A 19,733-nucleotide genomic window follows, 5' to 3' on the forward strand; every position below is an offset into this window, starting at 1 on the left:
GGGGAAAAATTAGTGTTTTCCCATTAATACTGCAGCATGTCATATTCAACAGTCAGATTTACCTTTTCAATTTAATCCATCAGGGTTTAAATACCTTGGTATTAATGTGACTCGTACTTTATCTAGCCTTGCATCTGCAAATTTCACTCCCCTTATCTCAAAGATTACATCTGATATTCAGAGATGGGGTAACCTCCCCCTATCATTAATTGGCAAGATCAATGTTGTTAAAATGAATATTTTACCAAAATTTCTATTTTTATTCCAATCAGTTCCTCTTTTTCTGCCAAGACATTTTTTTGACTCACTGGATAAGATAATTTGTTCTTTTATTTGGGGTGGGAAATCACCTAGGGTTCGTAAAACTTTACTGCAGAGATGCAGACTTAGTAGAGGTCTTGCATTACCTAATTTTCTAACTTACTATTGGGCAGCTCACATCCATAAACTTTGCTATTGGTTAAAATCTCCTGAATCCTCTTGGTGTAAATTGGAACTGTCATCCTGTAGGGGATCTTCGATACCTGCTCTACTTTATTCTTCTTTACCTATAAAACCCTCTCTATATACTGATAATCAAGTGGTCCTTAACACTCTCAAAATCTGGTATAAATGTAGACGGCACTTTAAATTTGTAGCTGCATCTTCCTTGGGTCCTTTAAATAACAACCATCTATTTCCTCCATCGCTTTCGGATTCGACATTTTCAGTGTGGTATGATAAGGGTATTACACAATTCAGATATTTATATGTAAATGGTGTCTTTGACAGTTTTGCCAATTTGTCATTTCGCTATGACCTTCCTGTCATTTCGCTATTTTCAAACTCGTAATTTTGTGGCTAAGCGTTTCCCTAATTTCCCCTCTTTACCTCCTGAACACCAGTGGGAAACCATGCTTTCATTTGTCCCTCATCGCAGAGGAATCATTTCAAAGCTGTATGGTATTATCTTAGCTTTTAGCGACCACTCTAACGCTAAACTTAAGTGTACATGGGAAAGGGAGCTGGGAATACAAATACATGAGGAGTCCTGGGAACAGGCCATAGAGAGGATACGATCTACCACCTCTTGTGCTCGGCTTGGACTTATTCAATTTAAGGTCTTACACAGGGTACATTTTTCCAAGTCTAGACTATCTGAAATATATCCGGAAGTGGAAGACAAATGTGATAAATGCCATGGCTCTCCTTGTCATCTTAGCCACATGTTTTTTTTTTGTCCTGATCTGAATGGTTTCTGGGTGGGTTATTTTGCTATTATGTCCTCTGTTCTTGGGGTTAATCTCCAACCTTGTCCTCTGATTGCTATATTTGGGATTCCTGACCCTACACTTGCACTTAACTCTACACAAAAGGACATTATAGCTTTCACATCCTTACTAGCAAGACGTTCCTTATTGTTACATTGGAAGTCTGTTAAATATCCTTCTATCTCCCAGTGGCTCAAAGATGTCATGTTTTTTTTGAGACTTGAGAAAATTAAGTACACGTTAAGAGGATGTACAGTCAAATTTTTCTCCAAATGGCAACCCTTTATTTCCTATTTCACTAATTTAAAAGGTACTACCTAATTGATTGGGTGTCTGTTATTGTTGTATCTTTTGTATTGCATAAATAACCAGTAATATGTGTGTTGGTCATGTTGAGCTGCGGGGGTGGGTGGTTGTTCTTTGTTTATTACACGGTACTCTGTAATTCAATTTAATTGTTTTCTTCTATATTCCTATCGGAGTGTTTTTTTTTTTTTTTTTGTGGGGGTATTTTGGTTGTTTATGTGTGTATATGTGGCCGTGTGCATATGCATATGTTTTAAAAAAAAAAGAAGGAAAAAGGTAAATTGTATTTCCGTGACTGTAGTATTGTAGTGTGTTTTTTTCCAATAAAAATATAAAAATAAATAACAATCAAAAAAAATAAATGGTGAAAATAAATAATAATAATCTTAAAATATAGATAAAATCTATACTTTTCTTTTGAAAAATAAAATAAAGTATAGCAGCAGCTTGAGTTTCCCTTGTTTCTTTGTGAATGTTTTAACAGTTTCAACCAATTTCAAAAACAGATATCTCAACACATTTTAACAATTGAATAGTTTTAGCTACTATTTCTTTCCCTCTTCTATCCAACTCCCCCACTTTCTGTTGTATAGTGAGAGAAGTGATCTCTAGCTTGTCCTGCCAGGAGTTTAAATCTAGGCTGGAATTATGTCAGATGTCTCATGCACATGTGCAGGTGCTCATTGGTGAGCCTGGATCGATATTTACTTTTAAGTATGTTCATTGCAGAGAAAGCTGCCTCACAGCTGTATGTGGAGCCAAACATGGTCAATGTGTACAGGGCTACTTTGCTCAGACCTGGGAAAGCTGTCTCAGAGACCATTTGGAGCCAGAAACTGGCGGGGTCAGTTATTCCAAACTGCTTTCAGCGCCACATCTGCTTGGAGATCACTCAGTTGCATCTGGAGAAGCCCAGCATTTGCCCATTTGAAGTGCTGTGTGACTTCCTTTGAGAATGAGAACCCACTGACATCTGTGATTAGAAATGGGTTCTGAATGAACAAGGTGAGCTGCTGTCCAAAGCGGAAGCTGTCAAAACGTTTGGAGAAGTTTACAATCAGCTTATCGATAAAGTCACCAAAAGAAACATCTCTCTGTCCCTGAACCTGTTCCTGCACTGCTGGGAAGTGTGCACAGTCTCCCTGCAGGTCTTCCTTGAACACCTCAAGTTTCCTCTGAAAGGAGAGGACAGCTGTCATCAGTTCACAAATTGCATTGTCCTTGCTCTGTAGCTTCAAATAAGGTTCATTCAGGTGTTAAGTGATATCAACCAAAAAGGCCATATTATCCATCCTTTTCTCATCTTTTAAAAAGAGAGAAAACTCTGTTGCCTTCCGACTTCTCAGCTCTTCTAAGAAAGCTGCTACTTCCCTTCTGATGGACCAAAAGCGCTCTAATGTATTATACAGTGGTAAGAGATCAGCTCAGGATTGTCCTCTTTCATTCTTGCCACAGCTCCATTCTCTCTCCCTATCATGGCAGGGGCACCCCATCTGTGGTTATTGAAACTAGGGCCCGACCGATATTGATTTTTGAGTGCCGATGCCGATTATTTTCAGAGAAAAATTACCATTACAATTTTAATCGGCCGATTAAAAAAAGCAAGAAAAAAAAAAGCATATAAAACTTAGTTTTTGATACCTTAAATATACTTTAAACACTTTTGACGAATATGGGAATTGAATGCAGAACCTTTGAGTGTTTTAGAATACATTTACAGTCAAAAATGAGTGTAATGTAAAATGTAAAATAAATAACTAACTCCCAATGTGCTGCGCTCGTGAGCAGTGACTAACACGTGCGTGCTGAGCAGTATGGTCTCACCGTTAGAGTCTACAGTATAACAAATTAACATGGCCTGGGACCTAAAGAAAAACAGGCACAACATGCTCAAACAACGCGTCTTGTGTACATTGGTGAGGTGAGCGCGCAGCTGCCTGAGCGAGCGTGCTTTCATGTTGTACGGTAAAATTCAATCTCCTCTTTTTTACTCCAGCTAAAGTTGTTAGTTAGCAAGGCGAGTAGGAGCGCAATCTGCAGGATACTAAGCGCAATAACAAAAAAAAATAATAATAATCGGTTGTAATCGCCGTCTTTTTGGCCGATGCCGATTATTTTCAAAAAGGCTATAATCGGCCGATTAAATCGGCAGGCCGATGAATCGGTTGGGCCCTAATCGTTACAGCCCTAGTAAGTAATAATTTCCTGACATAAATATGTAAATGATTAACTGACTTAACATTGTAAGTACATTTCTAGCAAATTAACTCCAATATAAATGAAATAAATTTATTCTACAACTTTCAAATATTTAACTTCTAAACCTTACATTATTATGGATTATTCCACGGCTCTTCTCAATGCTGGCTGAACAAACCATCCCAAGGTCAGATAATCCTCTACACTACTGGCGGGCACATGCTACACAGCGACCCGCACTGGCTGATACAGCCACAAAGTTTCTTTGCGCACCTTGTACATCGGTGGACAGTGAGAGACTGTTTAGTGCATTGTCGAATGTCCTTGATGAGAAAAGGAACCGGTTGTCAGCCGAGATGGTGCAGATGTTGGTTTTCATTAAAAAAAACCTGCACTGAACTGAGGAAGTCAGTGCAGTAGATTAAGATGGAGGAAATAAGAAGCTCTATTACACTATTATTACACACCCACATTGTAAAAAATAATAAGCTTACTTGAAAAAAGGGTGGAAACTTGTAAACATGTTATGTTTACAAGTAAACATAACATGTTTACTTGTAAACATGTTATGTTTACAAGTAATGCTTATGTTATGTTATGTTAACGTGAGAGAATAAAAGCTATTGAGAACAGCTTGGATGCCTGTCTATTTCTTAATGTACAGGAAATTAAATGTTCTTTGTCAACAAAAAAATGATATCGTAAATCGGTATCGAAAAACCAGTATCGGGAAATATCGGGATCGGATCGGGAGCAACATGAAAATATCGGAATCGGATCGGGAGCTAAAAAATTTGATCGGGACATCTCTAGGCAGCGCGCCAATTCTCGGTGACAGCGTCTTATAACGTTCTATATATAGTACAGTATAATATAGTTGTATATATAGTATCACGGCCAAAACATCACGTCACCTCCACAGTTTTTTCCCCCAAGCAGTAGCCCTCTTAAATAACTCTTAAACTTGGACACCATTGCACTTTAATTTTATTTAACACTGCACTATCTCCATTCCTATTAATTTATTGCTCATAATAGTACTGTTTATCGTTGTATTGTGTTTTTGTCTTTCTGTTTTACTGGTTGTTGCCTGCATGGAGAAGACCAATTCAAATTCCTTTATTTCTCTATACATGGCGAAATAAAGTTGAATTGATTTGAATTGAAAAGCTCTTTGCGCCTCCGGATGGCCGTAGCGCGGGGAGCTCTCGTAGGGATTGGGCTTTGCGGGGTTTGTTTACCGGCGTTGCTATGGTTACCGGTTCTTGGCACGCCAGTTCTTTTTCCTACAGAGCAGAACTGTGGCCATTTTACAGATTTTTATTTTCTTTATTATAATTATATTATTATTTTTTACAGATTATTTTTTTTATTACTGAAAAAAAATAACTAATCGGTGCTGGCCTCAACACCGGTATCACCGGTAATACCGTATACCGGGGCCACCCTACTGAATTGACCTGGATATGAAGCGTCGGAAGCGCAAAAAAATATAATATTAGTTTTTTAAAGAGATAAGACGGAGCTCTCCTCTCCTTTTATATGCTTTACTCACAAGTGTGTGAATTGACCTGCATATGTAGAGCACGGAATGTTATATTATTTTGCGTAGCGCAAAATAATATACCATTCGTATTTTAAAGAGATAAGCTGAAGCTCTCCTCTCATCTTGTTAAAAAAAAAAAATTCAGCAGCGGCAGTCATATTTCAGCAGCGGCGTACCACCGCTGCTAGGTGCATATAGGGGAAAAACTGACACTTTACGTTGAAAGTATTAGCAGTCGCGATTCAGCCTTTATTACACAGATACTATAGTGTCTATTCACCTTATTCCGCTACGCCACTTTTCAAATGTTATTGTCTTCCGCTTTGTATTGAAAATTCCGGTCGGCTAGCTACGGCTAGATAGCTACATTGAAAAACCCGGCGAATTAAGATGGAGTTGACTGGAACTACTTAGCAGGTAGTTTTTTTTTTGCGTTTAAGATACTGTGATTCTTACCGACGATCCATGGCTTTCTTTTTCGAATGTCGGCACACATCAAATAAGTGATTATTCGTTCATACCACCCACCAATTATTCAACCGTGAAAAATTTGAGTTATTCACAGCCCTACTATTTAACTGACCTTGTTATTTTATTGTTCACCTGCTTTGACAATGAGTTGTTGCTGGTCATTCAAAAATGGCGCAACACTGAGGAGAGAATATGCGGGTTGGTGAGGGGTGTCACATGCCACCGCCGCGTAGGCCTACAGTTTTTGCGCCTTTTTCGAATGACAAAGCAAAATCATATCCTCTACAGATGCCATGTTTGCGATTGTCGATGCCGGTAATTTGAGACACGACAGTTACTGCCCTCTAGAGCAGGGGTTTTCAAAGTGTGAGAGAGTGAGCCCCCCCTCAGAGAAAAAATTTCAGCTGAGCCCCCCCCCCCCCGCCCAAAAAGAAAATGTTCTAAATACCTGTGTTTTGAAAGCTATCTTAATTATTTTACACATTTTAAACATCTCTGATCATAATTTTAAAACATTTGAAACATATTTTTGAAACATTTTAACATCTTTGTGCGTTTCTAAACACATTTCTTAACACAATTTAACAACTTTATCCAAGCATGTTTTAGCTTAACCTTTTTTAAATACATTTGAACATCTTAATCTGTGTAAACTGCCAGTTTACACAGATTCATTCAGGGTCCCCGACTCTGAATTTTCTGAGTGGAATCAGATCTGCCTTTTAAGTCCAGAGTAGAGATGCACCGATTGCAAAATTCTTGGCCGATACCGATTTCCGTTTTTTAAAGGCCCACTATGCAACTTTTTTAGCAAAAATTACATTAAGTATGCAGGTTGAGAGTTATACTGATGGTTCTCCATCCATTTCTGGGTCGATTGGTGGGTGTGTCATTTTCCAATGTGGCCTCTCCAGTGAAAAAGCGCATATGCAACTTGATCTGCTCGGACCGGGACATTCCGGATGTGACGCAGCGGAAGTATCCTCGAAAATGTAGTCAGATTGTCGTTTCGAAAATGCTTTACGGCACAGACACCGGCTGTATATAAACAGCCAGTTGCGAGGTAGTTGTTGCATTCATTATGGATCCATCGACCCATACGAGACCCAAGAGGCGACTGTCGGCGGAACAGAAGGAGAATAAGAAGAAGTGGGACCGGAGTAGAGATAGTACACGTGTGAACATAGGGCAAGCTTTTGCGGAATGGCGTCAAGTAAGGGAATCCGAAGACTGCAAAACGGACGCCGACTTGGCGTTGTTGCTGTTGAAATTGTAAGTAGCATACCCTTGGGGGAACTTCGTCTTTGTAATGTGGTTTGATAGTCTGTTGAACAATCTGTTTGCGCGACTGTTTTATTGTGAGCCCTGTATGTGTTTTAGCTTGGTTTCTTGATGGCTAGCTCGCTAGCTAGTGGGGGTTTAGCGTAGCAGTCACTTGCTACCAAACAATATGTTTTGTTTGCGTTCTGAATCTAGGTTATCGTTGTGTTTTCAGATATCGCGATCGGCCTTCGAATGTCGCCTGTATCATGCGATATGTCCGGGTGCACATAATAGCACTAATGCAGTGCCCTGACCTCTTCTAGTTAGCACATATTCGTCGGGAACAGAACTGTAACCGGAAACTTCGAGCCTTCTATCTTTACCCATGTTATGTCTTCTGTTTGTAAAAAAAAACGTATTTTCTTTTGTCTCAGTTTTAAGCGATGGCAAACAGGATCTACGCCGAGCAAGAAGCGCCCAAGACCACAACAACCACCGGTGTCAAGCATCACGGAGGACTCTGACCTGTAAGTTCCTGTTATATCTATACGTTTTTGTACACCCGGCCTTCATTCGAATGAATTGTAATGAATAAATTCACAATCATGGACGACCGTGTTTTACACACAGCGAAACACAGTTGACCAAGCAAGATCTTGGTGTGCAGCCACTGGAGGAAGAGGCAACAATTGAGGTTTTGAATACAAGGTATGTGCATGCCAGGGTAGCCTGCCTGTCTTTATATATAATGGTGTATTTTTATCCCCATTTAGATATTCATTCTTTTGTAAGGATGTAAATTCGAACTGGTAGATTTCAATCAATGGATTATAAATGGTTTACTATTGGGTGGCTGGTAGATTAAATCCAAGTGGCTAGTAAATGTTCATGTATTAACAATTTCATTTCCACACATGATTCATTGTAGCATGAAGTCCCTGGGCTGTGGTGAGGAGGAGTGCGACTCTCCAGATGAGGGGCAGGCCAATACCTTGCAGGACTCCATGTAAGTATCTCTCTGCAGTACATCACTATTTAATTTACTCACACTAAACCTTTCCTTGTATATGACATGTGTGTTTTTCTCACACCCAGCATTGAGATAGATGATTTCATGCAAGACCCTGTTAATTTGGACCTGGATGATGGGGACAGCTCCGGTGATGGATTTGTCCCTTCTCTTTATCTAAGGTATGTCCCTTCTCTTTATCTAAGGTGTATGTTCCCTTTTACCACTAGGACTGCCTCGAATTAGGGCTGGGCGATATATCGATATTTAAATTATATCGATATTTTTTCAAACGCGATATGAAACGAGACCATATCGTCAATATCGATATAATTTAATTTGCGTTGAAATTACAGCACATTTGTTCCAAATAACACCAGTTTCGAACGGCGCCTGCCGCCTGCTATTTCGTAACTCATGTCTCTCCCGCTCTGCCTCCGGCTCACACACACAGTCTCTGCCTGCCCCCCCCCCCCCCCCCCCTCCACTGACTCACGTCACTTTTTGAAACATGAGCCGTGTTCGAAATCGTTCACTATTCATTGTGTATTTTAAGTGCACTATATTGTGCATGAAATTAACCACTGAGAATTCGAACACCACTACAAAATGGCGAGCACCCTATATAGTGCGCTATATCTGTCATAGGGAACGATTTCGAACACAGCTATTGAGTCCGCCTGCGCATGCAGCTCCGAGGAGCTTGTTTGCAAGCGAAAGACCAACGGCTCCATATAATAGTATGGAAATGGTTTGGATACAAGTTGTCTGACGAATTACAAAATCACGTAATTTGTGGAGTGTTCTTAAAAACTGTCGCAACCAAAGGGTTGCAATTCTGTCCATAATATTCCGGAAGTGCACACGGCTTTTGGCCGTGACATTATATATTATAATGTACGGAGGCTCAATCGCGCTGATTTGGAATGTCTTATCGTCTGTCACAAAGCATCTAAGCTCCTCCCCTTACTCTGCCTGGCCCGCCCAGAGACGTTGGCCCGCCAATGAGACACGACCTTGCGAGCGCCACATGTGTGTGTGAACACACGCACTGTAACGGAAGTGTTTCTTGTCGGTTCTTTGATGTCTCTTGTATTTCCTCAACGAGACTGTATTGGGGGTTATCTGAGCCATGGTTGAGAAGGAATTGGGGGAAAGGAACTTTGGCTTTGACTCGCTGAAGTACATGAACTGCGACATGCCTCCCGTGGGTTCTAGAATATTTACAGAACACGGCTAAAGGGTATGTGGTACCGTGGCTGCACGGCAGAATTTCGGGAACGTCTTTGAATACTGTGTTAGTTGCCCACTAATACCTATATTAAAGAATACATAAAATAGCATGTCATGTCCGCCCCCCCCACGCAGTCGTTACGGTTCATAATATTTTGGAAGCGCACAAAGCTTTTGGCCGTGATGTTATATATTATAATGTTCTCTAATACGAGGCGGAGGCAGTGTCTAGTCCACGGTTTATTCAACCATCAAACTGTATTCAATTCCGAACGGTAGAAATAGTAATATCAAATCTGCGCACGGAGCGCGCCGCCGCCGCCCCCCCCCCCCCCCCCCCCCCCTTCGACAAATATCGATATTTATCTTATATCGATATTCTGCTTGAAGATATCGAGATATGACTTTTGGTCCATATCGCCCAGCCCTACCTCGAATTCAATTATGCAAGTACCCTGATGCTAAAACAACAGTTTTTTGTTTTAGCAAGAAACAATGTTGTCATTTATTATGAAGTACTTGATTAAAATGTGTTCCTATTTATACAGGAACGTCTGTGCCAACACACTACAGCTACCTGAACTTTGTTTGGATGAAGCAGTGCTGGACTTTGAAATGCCAGAACCTGTTGATGAGGAACCAGATAATCTTCCTGGGAGCGTAGAGTTGTGTCTGAGGAGGACCTGGTTGGTAAAAGAGCCAATATCGCCTTCAATGACAACCTCCTTACACTTGCCAACCACTTGAGTTTGCCCATGAAAAAGTGCAGCCACAAGGACAAACAGTCTGGAGCATGCCCTGGTGCTCGGCCATTTCGGATCAATCTCAAACCAAGAGGGACTGGTGTCATTTTGGAATGGGTAAGATTGTCTTAGAGTACCATATTAAACGCTATATACATTTCATTATTATTATTATTGTTTTGTTTGTCAATGTGATTTTCTATGTTGATAACTCATCCCCCAAAACTATTTCACAACTGCACATTGGAGTTGGGGGCTCTTGCCTGTAGAGGAGGTACAATTTGTATTTAAATAGCCTAACCTTTTTATAAACAGGTGTGCCCATTTGCTTACTGATTGTCTAGCTGTTGATTTTAAATGCAACTGTGACGATGTGCATAGATGTGTCAAAGCTGTGAACATTTGTTTGTGATTGCATGAATATCTTGTGTGAATAACTAATTTATTTTCTTTAGCTGTGTCCCTTTGGACACACAGTGTGGCAGTGGAATTCACAGCCGACACTAAAGTTCGGCATGCAGGGTGGTGATTTTATGCTGTCCATGAACATTCTGCTGTCCGGCAACAACTACAGAAAAGTGGCCCTCCTGTTCAAATTCATGAACATGGGTATGGTTGCAGAGGGCACACACTTCAGGCTGCAGGATGCCTACTGCATAGAGCCTGTGCAGGAATACTGGGAGAAAACCAGGGCGGAAGTCATAGAGCGCTTGCATGAAAAGGACCATGTTGTTGTCTTGGGTCAGTTTTCTTTTGATCGCTTTATATATTCGTGAAAGACTAACTGTCAAATTCAAGTGGGAATGTCTGCTCTAATATTCTTTATTTCTGTTTGCTCTATTCACTAGGTGATGGCAGAATGGATTCTCCTGGTAAGTTCGGTAATGTAAATTGTGTTGCTTTTGGTTATGAGTATTTCCACTGTTTGAAGGGTGACAAGCTGTACGTACTTTGCAGGTCATTGTGCCCAGTTTTGCACCTACACCACTCTAGAGCAAGACTCCAGAGATATAGTTTACATAGTTTCGGTTGACAAACGTGAGACTAGCCGAAATTCTGTGATCATGGAGAGGGAGTGCTTTACAAGGACCATGGATGTGCTGCTCCAGGAACTTCCCATTAAAGAAGTGGTCACTGATGCCCACCCCCAGATCTCTGCCTTGCTAAGTAAGGACTTCCTCATCCTGATTTTGCTAATGTCCATGTGATGTCTTGCCTTCAAAAGTCCTTAGAAAATGTGTAGCATTCTGCCTGTCGTTAGCAACCGCCTGATTTAGGACGGTAACGGATATCTGAGATTTATCAATAGGACCGGTCAGTGTAAACATATCATTTCTATGTCAGTGCTGAGAGACCGTCTTGTCTGAACCGGTTGTCTTCTAGTAAAAGACACCAGCTTGAACACAATTCGAGATGGATACCCCCAGTTGGTTCACCAGGTCAATTGTAGCATTGGTGTTAATCTTTTATTTTTATTTTTACAGATCCCGAGCGTGGCAAGTACAAAGATTGGGGTATCCAGCATTCACTTGATATCTGGCATGCTGCAAAAAGTCTGAGCAAGAGACTTTTCCGGGTAAGCTTTTACAACATTGTTCCATACTGTACTCTCAGCCATCAGTCATCTAAAGCCATTCAAAAGTTCGGTCAAGTTGGAGGTGCTCTTTGGATGGGGAAACTTCATGGCCATAGTACAAGTGTCTTGGAATTATTGAGGGTTTATTTACATGAAGCATGTTGGTTTGTTCTAATATCCTGGCATAACTGATGTGACAAGACATGGTTGAAAAGTAAATAAACATTTCTTGTGTTTCAATTATGTTATGTCCTTCAGGCTGGGTCCAAAAAGGAGAACAGTGGCCTTCTGGTGTGGACAAGGGACATAGTCAACCATTTTTGGTTTTGCAGCAAGAAGGCAGAAAGTGAGGAGCAGTTCAAGGTTTGTTGACTAAAGCCCTTTTCACATTTAACATTCTGCTATTTACAGCAACTTTGCAGAATATTTATATCTCGTTAATCGATCTGAGGGTGATTCACTTATGCTGCTTTGTATTCAGACATCGGTGTCCTTACCCACCTCAGTTGAACAGTCTGCATTTTTTGGGGGGGTAGGGGTTTCAGTGGGTTGGCTATGGCAAGAGGTGTGAGTTCTGGCTATTCTACTGTGGCAATGCACATCAGAGATATTTGCATAGAAGCGGGCTGAAACACGACCTAAGGCCAGTATATTTTCAGAATATTTTCTATATGTAAATGTCAGGATATGTCTTTCACATCTGCAGTCCTTTGGAACAACGCCGGTGTGAAGGCAGTTTCCATAGATGTGAAAATGGAATAAACTTGCTTAGTATTTATTTCAAATAACTTGTCATGCTGTCCATATAATTTGAACCTCTGGTTCATGTTCTTTTATTTTTGTGTAGCTGACGTGGGTTGGTGTGCTACACCACGTTCGTAATGAACATGTTTGGGCCACCGGCTGTTGTGAACATGAGCCCCTGGACGGAGACAGTAGAGATAAGCCCTGGATCGTACAAGGTAATTAAAGAACAATAATACAAGAGCAGAATTGATTCCCCTGTATGGATGCAGCCATTTCATTCTCCATGTGTGATGTGTTGTGATAACAGATTCTGCTCCTGTATGGATGCAGCCATTTTACTTACTTTGTGTTGTGTGTTGTGATTACAGGTTCTGCATGTCACAAGGCACTGACTGCAATCGTGCTGGAAAAGAGGTTTTTGAACCTGGTGAAGAAGTTTCTTAACTTCAGGTGAGCATTTTCGTTGGTATTACTTTTAGATGCACCACATGATTTTAATGTCACCACCTGATTTCACTAAGCAAAGAATTAGGAGTTTGATGCAGTTGGTCAGGTCTTGGTTCATCATGTACTCCAAGAATTAGGTGAGAACCTGAATGTACTGACTGAGGTTGTTCCAGCTATTGAAATTTTATTCAATAATGAACATGCATATTCCGAGATGCCTGTTTTGGGCATAAAACATAATTTCCAGACCTGGCCAACTGCAAACCCCACCCCCCACTATTTTACTTTACTCTACTATGCGACTGTCGGTGTATGTATTGGAAAGCATAGCTGTTTTTTCTGCTAACGGTGTTATTCTTATCTATTTCCCACCAAACCCCATAGGACCACATCAGACCTGGAGAGTTTCCAGAACCACGTCCTGATGTACGCAGCAAAGCGCATGGGATACACACCCTTTGTGTACAAGACACGAACCCTTCTAGCGGCTATTGATTATAACAAGCACATCCAACGTCAGGCAGCACGCAACAGGGAAGGGCACAAGATGTAAGTTGTTAGAATTTTACTAACTAATGTCAAGAGAACTTTATTATGGTTCATAAGCGTTGGGCTAAATAATGAATCTATCTCATCCTTTGACACCAGGTACAAACGGTCGTACAACAAGAAGTCAAAGAACTGGACAGTCAGCACGATTGAGGAAATAAAATAGGACAGCTATATATGGGAGATACAGACAGCCTTCCTGTCCCGTAGGATAGCAAGTGGACCTGGCCTGCCCCGAACCGTGACGATGAGGGCTGGTGACCCAAGGCGGCTCGGCCTGCTTGCCCCTGTTCAGCCACCGCCCACATCCGAGCTAGTGAGGGTGCAACTAGCACGAGGAAACATCTTTCCAGAAAACCCACCAGAGGATGCCACCCAATAGCCACGCCACTTATTCCGTGCTCTTTTTTTCAATAACAAAATAAATATTTTTCTAAACAAGTGTCTTTCATTGAACAAATATAACAAACTAAAGATACATATAACAAATTCTTTGAAATTTAGATAAAAAAATAGGTGTTGCGCACATCCAAAGGTAATCTCCAGGTGGTAGACAATTGTATTAGGTTCGTTATTTTCAGCTACAGATGTAAATTGATTTACTTTATAAAGTAACATCGAGGTGTATAAACTGCAGTCGTATAAAAAAAGGCGGAAACATTTTAAAACTATATACAAAGATTTTTATTTACAATGGCTAAACATCTAATCGTCTAACTCTGAAGCCCGTGTACTGGCCCCTGGTGTCAGGAAAAGTGTCCCTCACTTTCCACACACAGCAGCTGGGTATGACGACCCGTCTGCCCACTCCGAGGCGGCCATGCTGCCACAGGACAAACTGTCTGTATGCAGCATGGCGAAATTGTCTCTGCTCCACTCCTGGCTCTTGGCTGTCCTCGAGAGCAAAAACGTCGTTCCAAGCAGCCCTCGCCAGCCGCAACACCCCCTCATCCAATACATAAAATGCCATGTATGCCATGTTGCCGATGCAATTGAGTGGCAATTGGCGACAGCATACTTTCTCTAGGTCAGTGTCCATCTCCCTGCAGTGTCCACAGGTACACCAGTGGGGGAGAGCTCCGTCGGGTTCAGGGTGCAGGGGTTCCTCCAACAGTGACATGACGTCAAACATCATGCCTGGAGACCTGTTTAGGATTTTTTCCAAAATCGTGTCCTTCTGGCCAGGCTCCAGACAGTCTAGTTTTTCCTTCAAGAAAAAAAGTAGAACCATTTATATTACATCACTGGGGGAGGCCTAAAATCAAATGTATGATATCTTGTTGGGTTGTGAACATTGTAATTGTAAACATTGCGGTTGTATACAAACCTTTGTCTCTGCTGTGCGGCGCCTCTGCAGATCTTCGAGTCTATTTTGAGTCTCAGCATCAAGGTCCCTTGACCCCTTCCCTCCTCGTTTGTTTCTACCCCCCCCGTGGAGTTCGTTGCTTTCTCCTCAAGCCCATCGGCACAGGAGTGAAGTCTGACGACGTGGTAGAAGTTGAGGTCTGCAAAAGCATACAATGATCTGATGTAAATAATAAGCATACCATTTTTGATAGAATAAATTACAACATAGATTACTACACCTACTTGAGAAGATACATAAATGTAGACTACGGTTGCTGTGCAAATTGTTCATGCTATCGTCATGCATTATGTTGACCGACACTAAGTAGGCCTGACACCTGACACCTGACACTGACTAATTAAATCTAGGATAAAACATCTCCCCGTCAACGAAACAAAAACGATGGGTTTTTATTTAGTGTAACAACACAAGAATACAGTACTTTAATATCAAAGACATTGTCTACTCTTCATGAATAGATAGAATACACACGTACCTCAGACATCCTTCAGACGCTTTGCCGGCTCCTTTGAAAACAAGCGCACACGGGAGAAGTGGGTGGGGGCGGTGCGTTGTCAATTAGTTTTTACGACAGTGTTGTATTCCGAAGCTGCAGGGGGAGCTGTGTACTGAATAATGCGCGCACAAAAACAGAGAAAACCCAGAAACAGCGAAGAAAAAACCAAAGTTGCATAGTGGGCCTTTAAGGAGGTCTGACCTGCCAAAACCGTTTTTTCCGATACCGATTTTCTAAGAAATAATTATAATCATATAATGTTGATAGGTTTTCAATGTAGTGAGTCCCCGGGACCCACAGGTGGCGAGTTGGGTGGGTCCCTGAGAAATTCAATGGGTCCCGACTTTTTTATTATTATTCTATTTCTTAAATTAAATTAATAGTGTTAAACTCAATACATGAAATTCTCATCTAAAAAGCGCAGCCATTTGTATGTGGCGAGCCACTGCTTCAGAAAAGTTCGCTTTTTTTGGGAGGAACATGTAGAAGGTTGAGGCACTTCTTCTGCAGTGGGCTCATCAGGCTCAGTAGAGGGGGAGGCAGAAGTAGGTACAGGCAATGTTGAGGTACTCTCTCTAGGCTGATCAGAGTCAGGGAGTAGTGCAGAGGTAGTGGGGACAGAAAATGCAGCTGCAATAGTTTGCTGACCTGCAATAGGTTTAATCTTTTTCTTTGGTGGTATTTTTGCGTTCTCTCTTCTCTGCCTGTTTCTCGAGAGAAACGGGATCTCGTTGGAAGTGCGATGTATGCGCAGGCGCCGTTTGGGCATAACAATATGGCGGCTGCCGTTCAATGTAGTTTTCATCACCACCACCGGATTATGTTTAATTTATTTCATTACAGCACGTCCCCTAAACGTTACAACATAATCGACACGAATGACACAGCATCGAGCAGTGGAAACTTGGGTTTATTTACTATGAAGTTAGTATTTTTAATTGTTGAAATGAAATCAGCGGTGACGAGCTGGTTGTTTTGGTAGCGGCTAAATTAGCATGTCGCGATACTTTGTACAGGGGATCACGTCTGCGCCGAGTAGATGCGCAGAGGGTTGAAACAGCGCTTGTCCGGTCTGCTCACAAGAAGGTTTCTTTGGCCAGTTACTGTGATTAAACACGAGTTGTTTAATGTTCACAATGTATCGTTTTTCATGGGGAAAATGAGATGCGTCCCCGGGACGCATGGATAGTGAGTTTAGTGCATCCTTTCAGATTTTAATGCGTCAGGGACGCAGGACGCGTACCTAGCAACATCACATCTTAGGCGTTGATCCCCCACGGCTTATTTTTGACTTGCAAGCATTACAAACAGCGTGTTTTGGGTCGTCCTGGCACACAGTGAAATAAGTCCAAATCAGCGACATGTTTTCTTCCCGCGCTCTGGGCGCCTTGAGCTGCTACGCACCGCGCATGCGGGTGAGTTTGATCGGCCGAAAACCGGAAATTACGACAGTGACCGGTAGGTCACCGATTGTGGCCGATTGGATACAAAACCGGCTTTTTTAATCGGCGGCCGATTGATCGGTGCATCTCTAGTCCAGAGATTCGACTATTCGGCGGTGTTTGTTTACCGGCGTTGCTATGGTGACCTAAATTATTATAAGCAACTGAAAACTATGCCGGTTTGAAACTAAAACTGTGATTCTGAAAAAAGTATAAATGCTATCAAAATTCCGTTTCGATAGTATTGAAGATACAAGAGTGTAGATTTGTTTAAAGGTTTGAACGATGGTAAACGGTTGAAAAATGAATGCGTTACGATGTCTAGAAGAAGGTGTATCAGAATGGGCTGACGTCTTCAATGAAAACAGCTGAAAACGAAGCGGTATGAAACTAAAACTGTGATTCCACTGCTCTAGAGGATGCATTGCGTAAAATCCATAACAAAGCTGAAACCGGACGGAGGTATGAAGGGAAGTTCCGGAGACAACGTCTGGTACGGACGGACAAATTTTGTTCGGATCCGGAGCTCTGAATTGCCCTTTAGCTGACCCTGGTTCCTCCTTACGTCCCAACACGTTAAGCCTTTTGTTAGTCTCTCTCTCTCTCTCTCTCTCTCTCTCTCTCTCTCTCTCTCTCTCTCTCTCTCTCTCTCTCTCTCTCTCTCTCTCTCTCTCTCTCTCTCTCTCTCTCTCTCTCTCTCTCTCTCTCTCTCTCGACAAACAGATTGGTTGATGATTCTCGCGTTACAGTGAAGACCCGATGGCTGTTGTGATGAGAGGAGAGGAAAGAGGCTGAGGCCAGCAGGTTGGACAGCTTATCAATTATTGATTCAGACGCAGGAGCTTTGGAGTCTTTGGCAGGAGAGTCTTGATGTGTGGTACCTCGCCAACCGCAGTGCCACAGCGTGTTTGAATTGGGGAATGGGTGTACGGATGCATGTTGGTATGAATGGGTGAATGTGTATGCATGGTTGAGTATGTGTATGAATGGGTTAATATGGGTGAATGTATGCATGGATATGTGAATGTCGGTATGAATGCGTGAATGTGTGTATGGATGGATGTGTTGGCGTTTTTGGCCTTCCACTCTGAGAAACAGAGTCATACACAACCTCAGTGTTCGTATCAGCAGCCGGCCACTGATAGAGGCCGTACTCAGAAACATTCCTGTAGGAGCGTGTCTGAGAATGTCGCTCAAAAACCAACACAAATATTGGAGGACAACATAACAGAAATGCCAAACAGAGCACTAGCAAACAACACCTGTATTGGTTTATATTTATATAACATGACATTCCATTTACATTGAGGTCGTTTAGTAGACGATTTTATCCAAAGCGACTTACAGTAAGTCCATTTGTCAGAAGAAGCTAAACAACAATATATCTCTGTCGGTACAGTGAGTGCAAAGCACTAACAAAGCTAGGTTAACCCATTCCTCGTACACAACACAGATAGCTAGGATAAGACGCTACGGCTACACAATGCTGAATATTGTTTTAAAGTGACATTACCACAACATTGCTGGCACAATCTCTGTGTCCATCAACAAGCAAGTCATGGTGAATAAAAGGATTAATACTGACTAATGGCTTCGTCTAGTTTTAATGATCTTTTAAAGACAAGGAATAATACTGACTCACTGTACCAGTTAGGTTACTGGGATGGGCCAGTCGCTATTGGTGTTTCTCCAGCAACCCAACAACTTCAGCACGTGAGTAAGGGTGTGTCGGTCTGTCTACCTAACCGTCTGTCTGACTGTCTGTCTACCTAGCTAGCTATCTGTCTTTTAACAGATATCTTTCTGTCCGTCCGTCTACCCATCTATCTAATAACAGATATCTTTGCGTCTGCTGTCTACCAATCTGTCTATCGACCTAGATATCTGTTTGTCTGCCGACAGACAGACATACCTATCCATCTGTCCATCTGTATAATAACCTAAATATCTGTCTGTCTACCTATCCGTCTGTCTGTCTACCTATCTGTCTGTCTGTAAACCTAGATGTCTGTCTATTAATCTAGATATCTGTCTGTTTGCTTCGAACCTGCAAACGTGCAACCCATCGAAACCGCCAGACATCCACACGACCCTAAACTCCACACGCGCGTGCATGCGTGTCCACTGTCACCTGTCACTCAAGACTCACCCACGGTTGCGATCGTCTCCAGGTCGTCCAGGCTGTACACGCGCTCACTGCGCGTCGCTGCCTCGTCTTCCGCCACCGCGTTGCCACTCCTGCTCTCCTTCAGAGGGTGCGGGTTCGAGTCCGGCTGCACCCCAACGTTAGCCTTGGGGGATGCCATGGTGATGATCCAGGGATGGAGCTTACGGTCAGGTGATGCGCGTCAGAGCGACGTTACGCCATTTCTGGGGGTTTGAAGGGAAGCGCTTTGTATTCTGTGGGTCTTTGTTCAGCTCTGGCGGTCAGTGAACTTGTTTAACCTGGAACTGTGGTCGTATGGAACCAGACCGGAGGTACTGGAAGTGGGATACAACGTTTAGAGTAATAAAGAGAGCTAACTAAACGAGTCAACTAGACTAAAAGCAGACGACGTGTGGCGACAGGTGCGCCTCGCTGTGCCGCGTTAGCTCGTCTGGTTAGCAACGCCACCGCGTTAGCATGCCGCGTTAGCTCGTCTGGGTAGCAACACTGCCGCGTTAGCTTCAAAAACACAATTTATACATGGGTCAAACGCGGGAAAAGCCCTGAATCTGTGTGTGGAGTTTCGTACGAAAACAACAAGGAGTCGAAGCGGTTCCTAACGGGAAGTTTAACATCCTTTCCCCGGCTTTGGTGTTCCGCTCCCGGTAGTCCTTCACTGTTTAGCTGACAGCACAACACCTCACCCTGCGACCACATCAACACGGAAGCGGCCAGCCGCGCTGTTTACAAAATGCACCAATGAGAGGGCGACTGGCGTCGGGTGTTGGCCAATGGGAGGTCGGGAAGGGCGTGGTGGGAGGTGTATGGAACAAGGACCATGGAAGAGCTACGTTTTGGCCTGGGTTCCGTGTCATGATGAATGCCTGCACGTTAGTATAAAATTATAAAAACGTTAAATACAAAATAAATAAACATTTAAA

At 42.4% G+C, this 19,733-nt stretch overlaps 1 protein-coding gene and 1 long non-coding RNA gene across 3 annotated transcripts in view; one reads left to right on the forward strand and one right to left on the reverse strand.

The window, feature by feature from the left end:
- Positions 1-19,523, reverse strand: part of prkx (protein kinase X-linked) — a 67,277-nt gene extending 47,754 nt beyond the window's left edge. Inside the window, exon 1 of one of the 2 annotated variants that reach the window (XM_056595136.1) lies at positions 18,796-19,523. In XM_056595136.1, the coding sequence (XP_056451111.1) occupies positions 18,796-18,952 (157 nt within the window). In that variant the 5' untranslated portion in view covers positions 18,953-19,523. The remainder of the gene's footprint in view (positions 1-18,795) is intronic. The other variant, XM_056595135.1, reaches the window with a different exon arrangement.
- Positions 11,511-12,757, forward strand: LOC130386304 (uncharacterized). The gene is made up of 4 exons (XR_008896107.1): positions 11,511-11,596; positions 11,855-11,959; positions 12,444-12,558; positions 12,712-12,757. It is a non-coding gene; the product is annotated as an uncharacterized LOC130386304 (long non-coding RNA).
- Positions 19,524-19,733: the final 210 nt, after the last annotated feature.

This window comes from Gadus chalcogrammus, chromosome 7 (assembly GCF_026213295.1).
Source record: "Gadus chalcogrammus isolate NIFS_2021 chromosome 7, NIFS_Gcha_1.0, whole genome shotgun sequence".
In the NCBI taxonomy this organism is placed as follows: domain Eukaryota; kingdom Metazoa; phylum Chordata; class Actinopteri; order Gadiformes; family Gadidae; genus Gadus; species Gadus chalcogrammus.